This window comes from Poeciliopsis prolifica, unplaced genomic scaffold (genome assembly GCF_027474105.1).
Source record: "Poeciliopsis prolifica strain line A6 unplaced genomic scaffold, Auburn_PproV2 SCAFFOLD018, whole genome shotgun sequence".
Classification (NCBI taxonomy): domain Eukaryota; kingdom Metazoa; phylum Chordata; class Actinopteri; order Cyprinodontiformes; family Poeciliidae; genus Poeciliopsis; species Poeciliopsis prolifica.
Window position 1 is genome coordinate 2,293,499 of NW_026562393.1, and position 20,031 is coordinate 2,313,529.

General features: G+C 36.7%; 1 protein-coding gene across 1 annotated transcript in view; it reads left to right on the plus strand.

Annotated features, from left to right (window-relative positions):
* Positions 1-20,031, plus strand: part of myo1d (myosin 1D) — an 83,467-nt gene that overhangs the window by 35,098 nt on the left and 28,338 nt on the right. Inside the window, exons 12-20 of the mRNA XM_055042578.1 lie at positions 2,869-2,939; positions 4,014-4,088; positions 5,099-5,231; positions 5,699-5,865; positions 7,303-7,510; positions 15,737-15,960; positions 17,260-17,398; positions 17,999-18,103; positions 18,280-18,393. Of these exons, the coding sequence (XP_054898553.1) occupies positions 2,869-2,939; positions 4,014-4,088; positions 5,099-5,231; positions 5,699-5,865; positions 7,303-7,510; positions 15,737-15,960; positions 17,260-17,398; positions 17,999-18,103; positions 18,280-18,393 (1,236 nt within the window). The remainder of the gene's footprint in view (positions 1-2,868; positions 2,940-4,013; positions 4,089-5,098; positions 5,232-5,698; positions 5,866-7,302; positions 7,511-15,736; positions 15,961-17,259; positions 17,399-17,998; positions 18,104-18,279; positions 18,394-20,031) is intronic.

Genomic DNA, 20,031 nt, shown 5'->3' on the forward strand with positions numbered 1-20,031 from the left:
TCAATCAATTTATTCGTTTCCTTTCATCCATTTATCAGGTTTGAAAGTGTCCATTCACTTTATCCGTTTGTCCGTCCAGCATCTTCTTGCAGTTTGTGTTTCAAATTTAAAGCCTGACTTCTGTATAAATACCTGTAATACACTAATAGTGAAATTCCTTCTTTTGTCCAAGAGGGTATAAAACATTTAACTGTGAAGATTTGAGTCTTGCAAAATGACTAAACTAAACATGAATAATAATGTGCATCAACCTACAATCCCTTTGAAAGAACCTCTTAACTCTCACTGAAAGCAATGAATTCAGTCAGAGTGAAAATGCACAGACTCAAGCCAATCCCATCATAACAGGCTCCATCGTCTTGTAATGGGGCCAGACTTTTATGATTATAACAACTCTCTAATTACCATCTCTTTCACTTATACACACAGGCAATCACACATTTCTTTTGTTTCCTCATCAAACTCTTGTTGACAGTAACTGGAACCAGCTTTGTGTCTCAGCAGATTTCTTTTTTTGTTTTTTTGCCAGGGAGGTAAATAATCTTTTGATTTCCACCAGGAGTTTTTCTCAGATTCGTCAAAGATTTACTTTCAGCCCCTTCGTGCTTTTGATTTGGGCCTTGGACTTGGTTCATTCAGCTGTCTAAAATAAATCTGATGCTCTTATTATGTTTGCAGAATTTCCTCTTATACACTGCTGCTTGTGTGTCTGTGTTTCTTGTTAAGGTCTAAGAGCTCTTAGCACACCGATGAGTCATTCATCACTTTCAGAAACTAATGGAACATTTTGTAACAGCTGATTTGACAGAACTAGCCTCTAAATAACTATTAACATGGCTGTAGAAGCTTGTAATTTATTTTAGCATATATCACCTAAACCTATTAAATTACATTAGATATGGATTGGTCTTATGAAATTAAAATTTTCTATGATAAACTGAACCATGTACTCTTATCTGTTAATCCATAATAATTTAAATTAATTTGAATGAAAGCTTCCATCTAATTAATCTTTACAAATTTCACTCAATTCAATGGATATCAAACGTTGATGTCCTAATATATATATATATGTCTATATCTATATATCTATAGATATATATACATATATCTATAGAGATATAAATATAGACATCAGTGAGTTACATAGAGACACAGAGGAAGTTGAAGTTATGCAAATAGATATCTCTCTCTCTCTCTATATATATATATATAGATATATAGATATATATATATATATATATATATATATATCTATATATATATATATATATATATATATATATATATATATATATCTATATATCTATATATATATATATAGAGAGAGAGAGAGAGATATCTATAGATTTATATATATATATATAGATAGATAGATAGATATCCATAGATATATCTATATCTATGCATATTTTCTTCTCTTCCCATTTGCTGTTATTTTCCTTCTCCCTGCTTACTCTGTCCTCTGCTCTCCTCACATGTTCCCATACAGGTTTCAATATCACACTCTTCCTTACCTTTGTTTTCCCCCTTGATGTCTCCACCTGTCAAATTACTTTTATTTTCTCCTCTTCGGTCTTCTTCAGTCCTCCTCTTGCTGTCTCAGTTTGCCCCCCGGCTTTGAATTTACTTCCTAACATTGATGCATGTTCCTCTCTGTCCTCTTGCTCTTTTACTGTGGGACTTAATCAAACCTGACAGCCTCTGTGTTTCTTGCACCAGTGGGTTTGCTGTGTCAGTAATGCTCATCGCGCTGCAAATCATTCTGGACACTCAGTTTAGCCATCACAGCTTGACTTGTGAAGAGTTATGATCAAAGGGCCACCGATGACTTGACGCTTTGTTTTAAAGTAGACTTGGCACAAACCTTTGACAGTAAATTAATTTGGACTTGAAAAGAGTCCCGCTGAGCCTGATTGTTTAAGGGGGTGAAATAAGGTGTTTGGATTGATGAGAAATTGCACCAGGTTTGTCGCCAGTTTGTATGAAAGAGGGTGAAATAGAGCAACCAAAACATGTCTCCTCTTTCTCTATTCTGGTAAAGCTGCCTTTATGTCACAGGAAATAAGAATCTCATCGGTCCTTCTGGCTCAGTTTGTGTTAAAGCATTGCTGACTGGGCTTGGTTGCTGAGTCAAATTTAAGATACAGAAGCTTTTGAAAATTTTAATCTCCTAAAGAATATTTGACATTCAAAAAAAAGCTGATATTTTTGTCAATTTTTGCATAAATAAATCCATGTATCCTTTTCATACTTATTAATCCCATTAAATGTGCACGTAAACCATCGATCCAACCTGTGAAAAAGAGGGATGTGAACCGTGCTCTCAATGATCTTATAAAATATATAGTATACAAAAAGATGAAAAATATCCCTGAACTCAGACAGTATATTCACAAATACATGATTACATTTTTGACTGTACATAATTGTAAACTTTGATCAATTTTAACAAAAAAAATCCATATTTCTTTGGCTAACACATCTTTTTCCCCTCTTATGTCATATTTAGACTGTGCTGTGGCTCAGTTTACATTAAATAACTGAAATCAAATGTTAAGATTTTAATCATATTCAAATGTGTAGATACACACACTTAAAAACAACCATACAAATTACAATAAATGTACAACCAATCAATCTGAATGCAGACAAATGAAATGTCCTTTGATTAATATTTGAACCTATTTTGGTTACATTTAGAATATTACCCTCTAAAATCTATACAGAATAGTCTAAATTTTATATGAGACAATTTATTTCCACTCTGCTTTATTTTCTTTTTATTTAGACTGAGGAGACTTTTATGCAGTATATATCCAGCTCTATGGAGCTCTGTTCACTTTATGTTTGTGTTTCTCTTTATAGCTCTCACCAACTGATAAGAGTCTGGAGTTTGACAGAGACTTTCGCATCAGGCACTATGCAGGGGATGTGGCGTAAGTGTCTTTCTTTTTTTTTTTTTACTTATTTAGGGAAAGCTTTTACTGATGATTTATCACTTTTTCTACTCTTTGATGCATTTATGTCTCAGAGCTGCTGACTGGAACCAAAGCTGAGAACATTAAGTTGTTCCAGAAAAAAGATTGAGGTTATTAAAGGCCCTCTCATTCAGACTTCTTAAAGTAGATTTTAACCAAATAGACTTTATTAAACCAGGTTACGTTGTCCATACCATTCTCTGAAGAGAAATAATTTTTTTTCAATACGGTTTCTTTTGATATAGGAATCTAATATATCTTTGGTTGCAGTTGTTTTTTGTTGTTGTGACAAACATGCTTCTCTATAAATTAAAAATGTGAATGTTTTATTTCAGCAATTTAATTTAATAACATACTATTTTTGTTTCATGACACGTGGGGAACATTTCTTTAAGGCATTTGTTTCTGTAGATTTTTGTCTAACCAAGGAAGCTAAATTGACTTTTCAATTGTAAATGAATTTATTGAGATGTACTTGTATATGCCTTCATTAAAAAAAAAAAAAACTGTATTAAGCATTACCTAATATTTTTAACAGTGTTTTTTTGTAGGTCAAGAGTAACATCTTCATTGCTTGTTGGGACCTGTTTTCAGTCACTCACAGCACCTGAACATGACTTATATGATTAAATCACACACACTAAGAACCGTCATAAGGGTTCTCATGGAAATGTGTAGAGCCTATTTGTGAAGGCTAAGTGTCTGGTTCCCAGGGGAGCAGGGCCAGGCGGCCAAACCTTGATTGATCCCAGTGCCACAGTTGGATAAGGCAGGAGACTTAAAGCTCTCGCAGCGTGGATTATAACAGCTTGTCTACTTATGGAGCTCCTTCACCTACTCAGTGTATCATCTAAAGATGTACATGAGCACCAGACATTCTGTACACTGGCAGAACAAAGCTGAAAAGGTCTCATTTTATTTTAATGACCACAATTTGTGTAATTGATGGTGGTAAAGAACAGCAAGATGGACAGTATGTCCGAACATTAAAGTGAGCGTCATGTGTATTTACCAGACATTTTCTTTTCACAGGTACTCAGTGGTGGGCTTTATTGATAAGAACAAAGACACCCTGTTCCAAGACTTTAAGAGGCTTTTGTACAACAGGTGATGCACACCTTTTAACACTTTCTCACATTCTATTTATATCTCTTGTTGCACTTTCAATTCAAAGACTTTCCTCAGATTTATCTAACACTACACTCTCTAAACCTCAGTTTGTTCTGGCAAATATGACATAATAAATCCTTAAAAATCACGTGTGCACTGTGTACATTTCAATTGTTCATAGCTTTTAAAGGAAATATTTGGAAAATTAATAGACTAATAGAATAGAAAAAAATTAATAGTTTTGTAGCTGAATAAAGTTTCCTAATCTAAAAATATCTCTGATCTTTCAATGTACGCATGGAATATTACCACATACCCACATTATGACAACCTTGAGTAAAGTTATTCTTTTTCCTACCAAATGGAGGTATTTTAGTACTTTGGAAATTTACTTTCTGATATGTAAATCTATTGACAGGTTCAAACTTTTTTTTGAAGAGAATGTATGATATTCATCCAAAGGCTAGTGCATTTTTTTTTTACCAATGATCTAAATCAATTGGTCCAAATTAATCACATGTTGACTTATATTTTAAGCCCATTAAAAAAACTATTTTAAATCAAAAATAATCTCACGTATGGCAGACTGTTTTTCTCAAATGTTTGAGTCTAATTTATGCACCATAACAATGAAAACAGAAACAAAGATGTAAAAGGTTTAAGGGATTTGAGTGATTTTACAAAGGATGCTTAACATAAGTTTGTTCTTTTTGCTAAAATGCCTTTAGGCATGAACAGAAATTTCAGGGTTGGTTCAGACAAGTTGTGTTGGCGTCAGAATACATAAAAGCTGGAAGCTGCAGCTTTTATTTTTAGTCGACTGAATAAATCAAGAACTGGATTTAAACTGTTGCCTTGATTGTAGGTAACTGTGAGACCATATGGTGCATTTTTTTAACTACACAACAAATAATTTTATTACTTAAGGTTGACTTGTATTTTATAGTATTTTTGCCTCTTTCATCAATCTCTTCAATTTTCTTATGTGCTTTTCTTTTGTTTCATAGTTCCAATCCAGTACTGAAGGGGATGTGGCCTGAGGGCAAACTGAGAATTACAGAGGTCACCAAACGGCCGCTGACAGCAGCAACAATCTTCAAAAACTCCATGATTTCTTTGGTGGAGAACCTTGCCAGCAAGGTGAGGAGTCAGGATCAGTTGTACCAATTTCATGAACAAAATGTGAACTCTGTGAAAGATGGTGGGACAAATCCAAAACAATTCCACAGCTATTATAACTGATCTTAATCCTTGCAAACAAAAATAGCACATTGTTGGATAGCATAAAATTTAGGACATAAAAATAATCAGATTGTATTGTACTGTCAGACCGTTAGTTCTCAAAACTACACCAAAGAAAAAAAAAAACACATGTGGGGTCAGTAGGACCACACTGAACCACATACAGGATAAAAAGTTGCAGGGTCCAATGGATCAGCCATTTTGATATCCCAAAGAAAGGGGCAACAAAGATTAATTTTGAACTTTCCATTAGCTTTCTAGTATTAGCGTCAATCACATTGTACGCTATTCTATTACAATGTGACGGATTAAAATGTGTCTGGTTTATGACTTTTTGTTAACCTTCTGTCTTCTATAATCCACAGGAACCCTACTACGTCCGCTGCATCAAGCCCAACGACGTCAAATCTCCTCTTCTGTTTGAGCCCGAACGCTGCCGCCACCAGGTGGAGTATCTCGGCCTGCTGGAGAACGTCAGAGTGCGTCGGGCCGGCTTCGCCTACAGACAGACATATCCACGATTTCTGCAGAGGTATAACAGCCTTAACTCCTTAACTGGTGGCGAAAAAGGCAGAATATTCAAGCAAACTAGATTCGTCCCATGGATGAGTTAAGGGGTTAAAAGAATTACAGAGGCCGTCTTTCAATAAACTATACAATAGCGTCTTAATCTTTTATTCATTGTTCATTTATTGTTATCAAGGTGAACACTTTCATTTATCATGATATTGACTTTAGGCCATGTTGTCCAGCCTTTCCTTCCTTGTATGACCATCACAGATTTGGATACTATGAATAATCAATGGGCTTTACACTGACTGTGGAGTGTTAATGCAGTGGTTCCCAAAGTGTGGGGCGCACCCCCTGTGGGGGTGCAGTGCCATTGCAGGGGGTTGGGGGAAGCAGTATGGATCAATGAAAAAAGAACAGTTACACAAAAGTGTTTCACTGTAAAGATGGTTTGTAGTGTGTTTTGTTTAAATCTGAAGTGTGATATACACTTCAGTGGAGTTTGAAAACAAAATGTGTATAGGTTTATGTCTGGTTGAACGATGTGTGTGCCCAGTTTATTTTTTATTTTTCTGGGGGCGGGGGGTTATTGTAATCCATAGGGGGCCCCAGAAGAAAATCTTTGGGAACCACTGTGTTAATGTCTGTATCATAACCTTGATATTCAGCTCCTACTCTACCAACTCGTCCACACCAGGTGTTTCAAAAGAACCCCATCATTATTTTGTTGTAGTTTGTAATTTTCCAGCAACCACAGTCTTCTAGTGGCTTTTAGATAAAAGTAATTTGTGTAGACAACTATTGATGACAGCATATTAATGGCTATTTTTAGAATGGCTTTGGTAAAAAAAAAAAACTGCACTTTTCTTTTAACTTTACATATCTTTTAAAATTTCTTTTTACATTTATATCCCCAGTCTCATGCTATCAGAAGCATGTTTACACCCTGATTCAAACTCATTTACCTGCAACTCTAAGAGGCAGTTACTGTCTCCCAAGATTTGTATGTTACCAAAAAATGGCTCAATATCATTTGATCAAGCTTTGATCTGTATTTAGCAGCAAATAAAATACTAAAAGTTAGACAAAAACAGAGTAAACGTCTAAAAAATAATAAATTGCACTGTTTAACAATTATTTATTTAAAATGAACAGAACCTCACATTACAAAATCAACTTCTTAATAAAAAGTCATCTTGACTGCCCTTGAAAGTCATTTATTCACCCTGAACTCCAAATTTTCTCATTTTACAGCTGTAAACTTCCAATGTTGTTGCCAGGACAGACCAAAACAGTTTTTTCCGCTAATAAAAATCAAAAAATTGTGACTTGCATTTATTTCAATACCGCTATAGAGTGAACTTAAAATAGTTTAAAATAGTAGATTAAAAATAATCATAAATGTAGCTTTGGAGCAGTTATGCTGCTGTTTTTCACGTCTTCGCTTTGGTTTCTTTAGATACAAGATGATCTCAGAGTTTACATGGCCCAACCATGACCTGCCATCAGACAAAGATGCCGTTAAGAAGCTTCTGCAGGGCTGCAAGTTTGACCACGATGTGGCTTATGGCAAAACAAAGGTCTTCATCCGCACGCCGCGTACTCTCTTCAGCCTGGAGGAGCAGCGAGCTGAAATGGTCCAAAGAATTGTGGTTTTCCTCCAGAAGGTAATTATGTGACCACATGGGCGTATTTTATTCACTTTATTGCTAATATGTTATGTAATTAAATCTTTTATCTGTGCAGTTGTAATACTACTTTTTGTCCCTTGTTTTATCTCTTGTATTTTAACCCATTAGACAAACTAATACTTACTATTTCATGGTATTTGATAATAATAAAAAAGCTTCTAATTCTAAACATCAACTCTGCCGGTTACCCCCCATAAACATAAATCATGTGATTACAACCTTGAAATGAGATTAAGAGCTGCCTCTGTTTCCAAGGCCAGAGATCTTGTTCCTTCTGGATTTCATCAGATACTGTTCTGCATATGAATAACCCCTGAGAGGAATAAATCTGTGACTCTGCAGTTAATTGGAAAAGCTAAATCTGAAATCATATTGTATTATTGGTGTTGCTTTTAATTTTCTAGTTCTGGAGCTTCTTTATCTGAATGTAGTGGTTTTAAAAGTGTTAATTTTCTTTTTTATATTTTCTCAGAATAGCAGAGCTGAGATGTTAGAACTTTTTTTATTTTTATTTTTTTGTTTTACCTTTTTATAGTTACAGGTATAGGAGCTGTGAAATTAAAACAGGTTGCCCACACTTTCCATCCCATTTCATTTCCAGGTTGCTGAAATTGCAGACAGATGTATTCACAGTAAAAAATTATTATATTGTGGAAACAACAAATCTAATAAATCTTGACCTTCACCAACATACCAATAGTTTTTTTTTACCTTAACAATGCCATTCAAAATGGGACAGCAATGACTGACTGAGATTGTATTGGCTGTCACCTGCTTAAGCTCTTGATTCTAGCAGACAGACATGTGAGAGTGACTGAAGAAATGTAGCTGAAACGCAACTTCAACAGAATTATTATTATAAGTTTAAACTATTTGTCATAAACTACAACTTAGTTAAGTGTATTTCCTTCAGCTGAACACATTTAAAATAATATGCTCTGATCTTTGTATGCGTCTCTGGACTGAGTGGTTGTTGTCTTCCTCATGCGTCAGTGATTTGATGACACTTCCTTCAGGCGAGAAAGCCAAGATCTTGGTGTGATTATGCTGCATTCGCTGACAGGCATCGTTTTAGTATGCATAGGAAGAATGTGATGGTTTGTAAATGTGGACTGAGACTCTGTCTCAGGTTTAAATTGATAATATGCAATGCAAATTCTGTCGGCTTTAAAAAAAAAAGCCAGCTCTGACAGTCACACGTGTGCAGTATCAGTTTATCAATAGTGTGAGAGAGCTCTCGTACAGAAAGCAACTGAGGCACTATTTGTGCTACGCTTGGGACCCGACTGATAGGCATTCATGCATTTTCCCTGCTTGTCATTACTTAATGTCAGCAGATTCCTCCCCACTATGTTGTTGTATTCCTCCACAGCATCAATGTGCACCTTTGTCAAGGTAAGCCCTGACATGAAAGGGTTTTCCAAGACGAATTATCTTCTGTAGTGAGTTGATTGGTTGACCTTATTTATTGATGAATGTGACCCGTTAGGAGTTTCTTCCCCCTGAGGAAACCCCTATCTTGTATCTGCAGTATAATCCAGCTTTGATAACAAAGGGAAAGCTCAGAGGAATTGTAGCTCTTCCACCAAAGCAAATGGCTCAGCATGGTTGACTTTTTTTTCAGAAACTATATTTAATCTTGTCCTGGGTCAGTGTCGGAAGCAAAGCTTTCATTATGTGCATGCTCACACACTCCATATTTTCAGAGCGTCAAATAAAAGCGTGACAGCAGAATAGACTCCTGTATCTTTCATGCTGTTACTCAGAAAACATCCCAGTCGGAGTCTGATCTGCTGTGCCAAGCAGGCCTCTTATCAGCACCCGGCACACCATCCAACCTTAAGCCAGGCGGCACAGTGCCAAAGTTAGTGCTGTATGACTGAGGCGCAGACATTCTCCTTGTCCTTATTTACCTCACAGATTTATATTAATTCCACTTAGTTTGCCTTGTCAAACAAAACAATCTGTGACTCTGCATACAGGTTTAGTGTCAGCTCACACTGCAGCTGCGTGTGTAAGCCAGGAGACAACCGGCCCCACCATTCAGACTCCTTCTTTTTACTATCTTCTCAATGTCCAAAATACCTTGTTGGAGTACACCATGGACAGGTCACAGGTCTAACAGCTCTTCTCTTTGCATTCTGTTAAAATTTGATTTGTTTCAAAAAGCCAGATTCCATTTATATGCAAATGACACTTATGTGATTATCTTCCTCAACATCAGCAATGGAAAATCTTTCCAATCGGACTTTGAATTTCAGATCTATATTGCACAGTTAAAGTTTGAATTAGACAAAAACAAATTAAAGTTTAACTCGGCTAATTAGAGTTGACTATTCATAAAATAATCAGATTATATAGTGAAGCATTTCTTACTGTAACTCTTTTATTCCCATCTAAAAAAACATGTTGACTATATAATGGCACGTGTGCACTTTGTGATCAAGTCTTAAAAGCATCCATGCCTTCAAGATTTCTAGCTACAACCTGCATTGAAAATGAGAAAAATGAGGTTGTTTTGACCATGTCTGAAGTAATGTCAACCTAAGGTTTATATAAACCCTGGTAAATATATTGTTAAAAGCATGAGAAGATTTAGGTGTTGTTAGCCATAACAATATGCCATGTCTGTTTACTGAAATTCAAAAGGGTTTAAAAGTGTCAGAATTGATCGATAGAGAAATGTTTGTTGATTTTATTGGAGATAGAGAAGATTTCACTCAGTCAGTGTGACTGTTTTTGAAGTGGATTCTCCTTCTGATTTGCTGTAATGGTTTTGTTATGTACTTGTTTATGTTTGAAGTTGGTTATAAACTTATGTTCCATGATATTATTTATGTATTTTATTGCCTTTATGTTTTGCTGCCTTTATGAAATGGTCTCTCTTGGAAAATGTCTCTGCTTTTATGCCTTTAAATTACCATAATGCCTCCTACTTTAAGGTGGGGGTGAAGTCGGCATACAGGAGGGGCGAGGGCTTCTTCTCATCTCAAATTAATCCTCTATTTATGAGTTTTTTCTTCATATTTTAGGGTTCATCACATCTTTCTACTCTTTTTATTGTCTGGTTTTGTGAAATCCTTTCCTGACATCGAGCTGGGGAAAAAAAGCAGTTTCATTATTCCTACTTTAAAGAACAGAAAGAAAAACGACAAGAATCCCAGAGTCCAACATAAATACAGATAGCCCTTAAATTATACATAAACTTCCCCCACCTGCTCTGTGTGTTGCAAATGAATATTTCATAAATCCAAGCTCAGCCATCCACATCACAGTACCTGTCAGCGTTTGTCAGAGCAGGCGCCATGATGAGACGACACCCCCCTCGTGTACTCTGAGCCTGGGTTTTAATTGCTTTCCAAAGCTTTACATGGTTCATGTGTGAAACTGGGTTTATCAGACATGAGGAGTGTTTTTTCATGGGTCATCAGCTTTTTTGGAGAAGCCACATGGGGTTTATATGGACAGCATTTAGAGGAAAAAGTTTATTTGATGAAGACCTTTATTTAATCCTTTCCACTGACACCCGGTTGGTAAATCATGTCTGAAAGCAATGAATAATGCAGTCATTTGAACCTGTCCTTAGAACAATATTATTAGAGTGGTAAAGAGGACTGCTAACATTTACCTCTTTCCGTACTGACTTTCTGAAAAGTTGGCACTACCTTGGATCTCCCCAACAGCGCACTGTTCTCAGCAGAAACACAGTCGCTGATCCTTTTATTCCTCCTGCAAAAAGTTTTAGAAATTCTTTCTAAAGAAACTCAACACTGTTACAGAGTAAAATTAGATGGTTTAATGTGGCAAATCATTTTGCTATGGCTTTAATTTTTAATTTTCTTTAGTCTGTATTTCTTTTTATAAGATAAAGTACACACCTAAGTTACAAGCATGTAACTATCAACATTCAAATGTAATTCTGGATCATTTCAACATTTGATGGATTTGTAAAACAGCACTATAATAAAACTCTTTAATAATTCTCATTCAGGAGAAACATTCACATGCTCTGTTTTCAAATTACAAGTTTGCATCAAATCCTTTCAAGGTTTTATTCTCCTCGTGTTTTGAGACACCAACTTACCACTTCTGTGGATAAGAGTTTTCTCTGGCAAAATCTAAGGTTCGCCTGCATGAAGACCAATAACACCTCTTTAATGAGATTGCAATGTTTCAAATCAGTTTGAACACATTTGTTTCACATCATTGAAGGGCATTACCCCTGAGGTAAAAGTTTAAACCCAATGCAGAGAGTAAAGGGGATGAGGAACCACTGTGGGTTACTGGTGAGTGTGCCACTCAAAGGAGACCGTCATTGATTTATGATAATGACTGCTGCCCTCAGCTTCTTCCCAGTGTTTCCCTTTGACAGTGAGAGGTCAGCAAACCTCGCAGCTTCACCAGATTCTGTCATACAATCCTGATATTAGCCCCCCTCAGTCCGCCCCCCTTATTGAGTTTGTCATTTAAAAAGCAGTTCGATGTCCCCTGAGGACGTGGAAAGTCATTCACTTGATAGAGGTCCAGCCCTCCTATTGGTCCTTCTCAGAATAAAGTGCAATTTTTTTTACATTTATTTTCTTTTACTAATCCCATAAAGGAGTTGTTTTTAATACCTTAGACTGGTCTGTGTACAGTAGTGGCAAGTGTTTACCTTCACAAATACAGCACCTCATTGTATTTATAGCCTGGGGTAATCTGCAGTGTGGTAGGGCTTTTTAGATTCCCTGCTGTTTATTCCTCTTAAAAAGAAGATGCCTACTTAACCATAGTGTTCACATAGTACCGGTTTTCAAGTACCAGAACTGATGCCAGCTCTCCTAGTTGTTGAAGATCTCTTGCATGTCAAGAAAGGTTCTTTGAATAGACTGACAGTGATTACACTAACAATGATAGCAGCTCACAGTGAGACTTGTGCTGTATTTTATGGAGCTCAGTGTCTCAACAGAAACCCTACAGCTTTTATTTAATATTAATTTCTCAACCCAAACAACAGTCTTTGTAACAACAGAAATAGAACCCCAATCTGGGTTTGATAGGCTCGTAAACCCAGAGCCCCTTAGCTTGGCGAGGACCTCCTCCTTAATGATCAGATGGCTTTATTGGCCCAAAGATTGAGGCAGCAGACCGTCAGAGGCCTCGTTACAGGCCTGATTTATCCTCTTACCCCCTGGGTGTCATCTCCATCGGTCGGGCTCAATCGTTGGAGCCAGAGTGCTACTCTGTGGCAGAACGTTGTTGTGTCTAACTGTGGGGTTTCTGTAGGCACCCCCACCATTTTTGCACAGTCCCTGTGCCTATCACACTCTAATGAAGCTCCAAATACACCGCAATGGGTTTATGTCTGCTCTCAACTCATTTATCTGTTTCATCATGCTCTTTTTATCCCCCTGTATCACCTCTTACCACTGACATCAGTCACATTGTAATTAGTGACTTATGACTTCGCTAAGCAGAGTTGTTGATCTGGCAAAGACCTGTGCACCATGTGGGCCTTAGGCAGCCAAAATATTTCATGAGCTTTTATTGATTCCCCAATTGGGCACTTTTGTTTTGTTCTTTTGTTTCCATTTGAGGATTGGAAAATTTAGACAAGAGAGCATCCTGCAACTTGAAACAAAGTACAAAACATTTAAACAAAATATAAATTTAAAAGCAGCTACTGCAGTGAGGCTAAATATCTTTTCAACTTGCAAAATATCTATATATACATAACTGGAAATATCACATTCTAAATTGTCCTTTCAATATTATTAACGTGCAGAATGATACTGATATGCAGTCCATACTTAAAAGTCCATCTATTATTTAAAAGCTCTGCATCTTCTTGGTTTCTCTTTCTAGCATTAGTTCACCGGGAACTGTGCTAATGTAGCTATCCAAAGAAAGAAGCTACTGCAGCAGCTTTTGGCAGTGCAAGCTGATGTTTTAACATAAATGTAGTATATTTGGCTTTGTGTGCAGAATAAACTTATTTTATGTTTAATTTTAGATTTTCTATTGACTATTATAGGCCAGTCCAGATTAGAAAAGCAGTTTGAGGATCCTAGTTTTTTGAAACAGCTAAAAAGGAGTGATGTCTAATGCCACCTGTAATACTTGTCAAGTGTCGATAATTAATAGATCATGTTTAAGGTAAACACCAGTCCATCTACTTTCTACCCTTGGTTTACTCTTGTTTTGGGTCTTGGTGGGTCTTGTGCTTAGACACTTGATATTTTTGTCTAAATAATAAAAGAATGTTATTCATAGAAGTACAAAGAATATAAAACTTCTAACAAAAAATTTGGCAAGATTTTAAAGAACTATGCTGGCATTCAAGGCTGATGCACATGTATCTATCTAAAATTCGAACATAGGTGAAAATTCTTCATGTTTTGAACATATTTAACATTTGGATGTTAATGAATTAACATCAGCAATGTCATCCTTTTGTCAATGCTTTCTGAATCCTTTATTTCTCACAGCAATATTTTGATAGTGAGGCTTGACCTAGCGCCTTCACCTAAAACTGCGAGAGCCCGATTTACAGCAGCTTAGTGATTACATTCAAAATTGAAATGGAAATAATATGTCAACCTTATTTCCAGAAAACAGTCAAAAACGTTCACCTTGCTCCTCCCACTGCCGTCACCCTGAGCACATGGGAGAGTCATCTCAGTTATCTCTCTCTTTTATTCATGATGCATTAGAAACATTGCAGCATTTCAGAAATGAAGGACAAGGTCTTCATTATTCAGCCTACACAGCAATGGAGGGAGGATTTTTTTGTGAATGTGGGATGATTTGCATGAACAGAAAATAAATCGCAAGCCTTACTAAAAGAAATGAGAGTAATTTAATTCTGGATGTGATACAAATTTCTGTTCTGATTAGAATCACAAAACATTTGAGCAATCTTGGAAATCATTTTCCTCCATGGTCAGCCTATTTAATTTGTACCACACTGGCCTATTTTTTATGGATTTTATCTGCACAGACCAGTCTGACCACAGCTTAATTCACATTACATGACTGAACAAACTTAAAGGTCTGAAAAGCCAAAATCTCAGAAAGCAGTTTGGCTTTGTTGTCGTAAATTTGATTTTTTTTTACTCGGGTGGCTCAGGTTACTGTCGATAATGAATACTTTTGTGGCTGTGCTGTGTGTGCAGCTGCTTTTTACCTTTTTCCTTTTTTTTTTGTTCCAACATGACATTTTCCACTGATAAACAGAAATTTAACACTTATATTTGCAGCCTCTGATCGATTTGTTTGTGTCTTCAGTGATCCATCTTGTTCTCTGCATGCTGTTACACTGCTGGTCTCATCAGGTGAAAACTGCCTCCTCCGCAGTTTCAATATGCAAATAGAAGAAAGCCTTTTCTTTGCCACCCACCTCCCCCTCAGTGTAAAGGATTAAATATTCATGATCTCCTTGATTACAGTGCATTATACTGAAATGGTATTCAGAAGAGTGCCTTCAATGCACACCCTCCATAGTGCTTTGAACTGTTGATGTTTAGGGCCCTGTCAGTGGATTAGTGGCTTCCAGGGATTATTTAGGGGACACATTAACACCAGATTTGGTGCTTGTGTCAGAATGAGGGAATACTGTTAAAGCAGAGCATATGGTGCTGGTTTTAGAGAGGCTAGATTAGGAGTTATAACTCTCTTGGGTCCCCCCTTGCATCAATTATTGATGTTATAAAGGATCTGATAGCCACTCAGTTTATATTTGTTTCTAGGCAGTTCTGCTTCTCTCTTGTGTCTTTTAATATTTGTAAGATTATCATTTTCTTCTATATGCAGTTTACTCTTTTTTTCCTCTCTCATCTCAGTTTTTTGTCTTGTTACCTTGTATGTTGTTGTTTTATACTTGTATGTTCGTCTTTAACATGTGGAGGATGATCTTTCTGTTCAAATTTCCTTTGTTGTATTACTGTTGTTGGTGGGCTATAGCTTTCACTTACACTGACCTTTGTTGAAATGCCTGCTGTTTCAGTCTTTATGGCAGCAGTTTCAGCAAGATGTCTCTGATTATAAAAAATTTACCTTATATTTGCTAACATTTTTGCCTGTACATTTTTATTATTTTTTTATTTATTTGTTTTTCAGGTATCTCCTAAACCAAAAGAAAAGTAATTGACTTCAAAAGATTAAATATATTTTGTCAATGCTAACTTTTTTCTTTTAAATCTACGCCATTCCCATGTCTTCCAGGTTTGGCGGGGCACTCTTGCCAGAATGCGATACCGGCGGATGCGCGCCGCCCTCATAATCCTGCGGGCCTACCGACGCTACAAGGTCAAGTCCTACATCCGCGAGGTTAACCGTCGCTTCAAAAATGTTCGCTCCATGAAAGACCATGGCAGACATGTGAAGTGGCCGACACCTCCTAAAGTCCTGCGCAAGTTTGAAGAGGCAATGAAGAGCATCTATAACAGGTATTCAACCAGGACAGCTGGTGATGCGCCATCTGGAGGTCTGAGGCCAATTTCCAATCTGTAGTGTTTGTAAAACTAGCATTTGCTAATGCTAGTTTTATTCAATTAAGATTTGTTGCTAAAGACTATCATTTTCAGTGTACAACACATTTCTCTTACTATCAATCCTGCTGTGAGGTTAGGATGTTGCATAGCTTTTTTTTTTTTTTTTTACCTGTTAAGGTCAGTTCTGGGTCAGTTAGATAATATATTAGTAATTATTCATCAATTTGACAACACTGATGAGACAGTTCTGAATTGATGTCATGTGGCAAACGGCTTCGTTTCTTTCCTAAAAACATTGGAGAGCAGTGAATTAAATAAATATATGTATTCCTTTTATTCTAGTTGCACATTTCTGGTTTTTCATAGCTGTTATTAAACAATTCCAGATAAAAGCTACATTGATCTGATTTATCGGTCTGATTTATGGACTCATTTTGAAAGGGCGGGTGTTGATCTGTGTCTCAAGAGTCACAGATGCTGAACGCACAACACTGCTGTAGCAGAGTGAGTCGCTGAGCATTAGTGGATGTAATTTAGGCTTAGTTTTGGATCCCACTTTTGGAATGTTAACAGCTAGGATAAAATAAAAAGTTCAAATGTTGCTTTTAAGCTAAAAATTACTTTTTGGGTCACTTACTGATTTCTCTCTGTATCACTCAGTCTCACAATTCACTTCTGAATTTGTTCAGTGTGATTTTGCAGCAGAGTTTCAGTCTGAGGCATTTATAAGTTTGTTTTGGGTGTAGTTTATATCTACCTGAAGCAACTGTCGGTTTGAAGTGAAACTCAAAAATAAATCTCCAAATACTCATAGAATAAAGAGAGGTCATGAATATTTTGGACATGATGCTTAATTTGCTTAAAGGAAATTTTTCATTGTAAACAACACATGGTCCAGAGGGTTACTAAGAACCAGATGTGTCACTTTTCGAGCTGTTTACGCCTGTTTCCTTCAGGCTCACGCTGGGTATCGATTTTATTTCTCCTCCATCAGGAACTCATCTCTGTCTTTTGTCTTTTTATCAGTTTTTTTGTTTCACCCTTAAGGCATCCATAGATAGCTAGCCTTCTTTCAGAATCATGCTGGCTGTCGGGATTTATGAGTGAAAAGGCATCAAAAAATAGCGCAGTGCAGCTGGTGTCTGCTAACCCATCGACAGAATGAAAGCTTTGAGCAGAGGCCTTGATGGAGAAACTTTTCATTTCTGTGATGGCTTTTGGTCTTTAGAATTGCCTTTGGTATGTTTCCGTCAGGTGGTGGGCATGGACACTGATCAAAGGCCTTTCTCCAGAGGAGACTCTGCAGGTCAGGGCCAAGGTAGCCAGCCTGGAGGCCCTGAAGGGCCAGAGGGCCGACTTGGGCTTGCAGAGAGCCTGGGAGGGAAACTATGTGGTGAGTTGGTGAAGGAGAACCAATTGGATTAAATTCGTTCTAAAGATAAAGAAACAGATGAATAATATTTAATGTTGCCAGTATGTAAAATTTAAAATCAATGCAAAAATGCTCTTAGTTATTCTTGTGCTTGTGTGTTATTATGTTTTTAACCTTTTTATCTTTTTGCCTTTTTAATGCACTAGTTGAAAGACAATAAAATTTAGTTCCGCAAATTACAATTACTGTAATGATGATTTTCATCATACATGGCGGTGGATATGTAGTTAAATATACAGCTACATTTAAAATTTTGTTTGCCTTAATCAGCTTTTTATAAGCCTAGTTTGCAAGTTTCTACTAAAAGTAGGATGTAGGATGGTTTCTTGTTGCAATTTAATAGCAGAGCGCATAATCTTTACTTAATTTTTTTTTAATACACTTGAATATTTCGTTACTGTTAATTGCTTCGCCTCGATTATAAACTAGTTAATGGAGAAATCTGGAAATTTGAGATGGGAAAATCTGAAATAATATAAATATGTTAGAGCACTTGTAACATCTGATCTGACTGTGATTTGCTTCAAACTATTTTCTTTTCTCTTGCTTTGTGTCGGGCAGAAGCGTGACAACCCTGACACCGCTTCGTCATTCACTCTTGTTTCCAGCGAGCTACAGCGGAAAGACAAGTTCATGAGAGTTTTGTTCTCCTGCAACGTGAGAAAGGTAGTAGGCTATAAAATCATCGGTCCTCAGCTCACCACATTTATCCGCATGTGTGCACAGCTATAAAACCTTCTACTGGAGAGCATCATCTCCCTCCAGGGTGTGGAGGTTAGCCTGTTTGCCAGCTCATGATGCATCTCTGGGGAATGACTAACGAGGAGCTTTGTGTTTCCCAGATCAACCGTTTTCACAAGGCGGAGGACCGGGCTCTGCTCATCTCTGACCGACACCTGTATAAAATGGATCCCCTGAAGCAGTACAAACCCATGAAGAGCATCCCCCTCTACAATGTATGACACCCCCCCGTTTTATATCCTATTTTAAGCACACAAGGGGTAGTAAACAAAGAGCTCATCAGAAACTCAGTCACAATAAATAAGAAGTGTTTAGATCCATACTCTGAGTAGGCCATTGTAACACATAAATATGTTTTGATCTGAATCCTTTCATTATAGCTCTGGCTGTAAGTTCAGAGTTGTTGCTCGGAACAACCAGTTTCCCTTTATTGAATTTGTTTACAACTTGCACAAAAGAAGTGGCTCTTTAAGCCTAAATTTATTAGTAACTTCTATTTTCTTTTATCTATTTTTGTTGCCAGGGGTTCTGGTCACTATGCCCCTTAGCCTTTTATACCTCTGCAGTTTTGGTCATTTCACTTTCAGATGCCTCCTGCAAGTTAGTGGCATTTGCTCTCAGACATTTTGTAGCAGGTATTCACCAGAGGAAAAAACAAAACCACAGAACAAACATGTTCGCCCTTCAGAGGAGGTAGACATTCACATCACTCAGGCAACATCCAAAATCCAAAGCGAAATCTTCAAAGACAATAACTTAAAAAAAATCTTCTGGTTATTTTCTTTTTCTTTCTCTTTGTGGTGACAGCAAGAGTTGAGCAATTACTTATGATTAATTGTACATTTCTGCTATGAATGGCATACTTAATGGTACCTTTTTAAATTTGAAAGAAATTGACAAGTTTTGTGTAAGACATTGATTAAAAAAGGCAGTTTAGAAAATACCCATCTATGTGCACTTAACCTAATGGACTTAAAATTCAATCTAGAAGAGCAAACTCCAGCTTATTATTTTTAAGTTGGTATTATGGTGGAAAGGAGAGATTTTATTTTATTTTTTTCTGTTTCTTGCACTGCTTTTTTTCCCTGCAAAACTGACATGGAGGTCATGGATAGAGAGGAAATGTGCAAGACAGTAATCTGTGAGGCAGAAGCAGGAATAAGTGTGATCTGAGGCCGGTGGGCACTGAGCTGTGATGAGACATGGCAGTGTTCAGTCTAACGAAATGACAAGAAGGAATTACAGAGCTGAAAAGTGGAAACCCGAATCTTTCATCAGAGCATCTGGAGGAAATGTATGCGGATTGAGTTGAGACAGATGGTGTCAGAAAAGACGCGTTGCAGGAGTTAACAGGGTTTTTGGTTATTGTTCCTTCAGGGACAAACTGTCACAAACACAAACAGTGTAGAAGGCACAGAGGCAGCCATCAACATAACTCTCACTGACAGACGAGAATGACAATATGCACAAAGCTCAAAACATTTAAATATTCTTTTTCACAATCATCTGTAGTTTTGTTAGCAAAGTCTCCACAAAAACCCAAACCACCATCCGACAGATCAAATTAACAAACAATTAGTTCGTATAAGCAAGACTAAAATATCCTTTTTTTTTGCCATGGTGTTTCATCAGTCAAATTAATTAAAAACAAAATGAGTCACTTTGAGTGGATTAAGTTATATCATTGAAAATCTGCAAATTAACCAAAAATACTCCGTTATGAGACAGAGGAATATAAAACTTACCTTTTTAAATAGTTTTTGAAAAGTCTTTCTCAGCAGTCTAAGAAATTGATAACATATAGATAACATTTCTTGCCACCTGACATGATAGACCTGTTGCCTTATTATAAC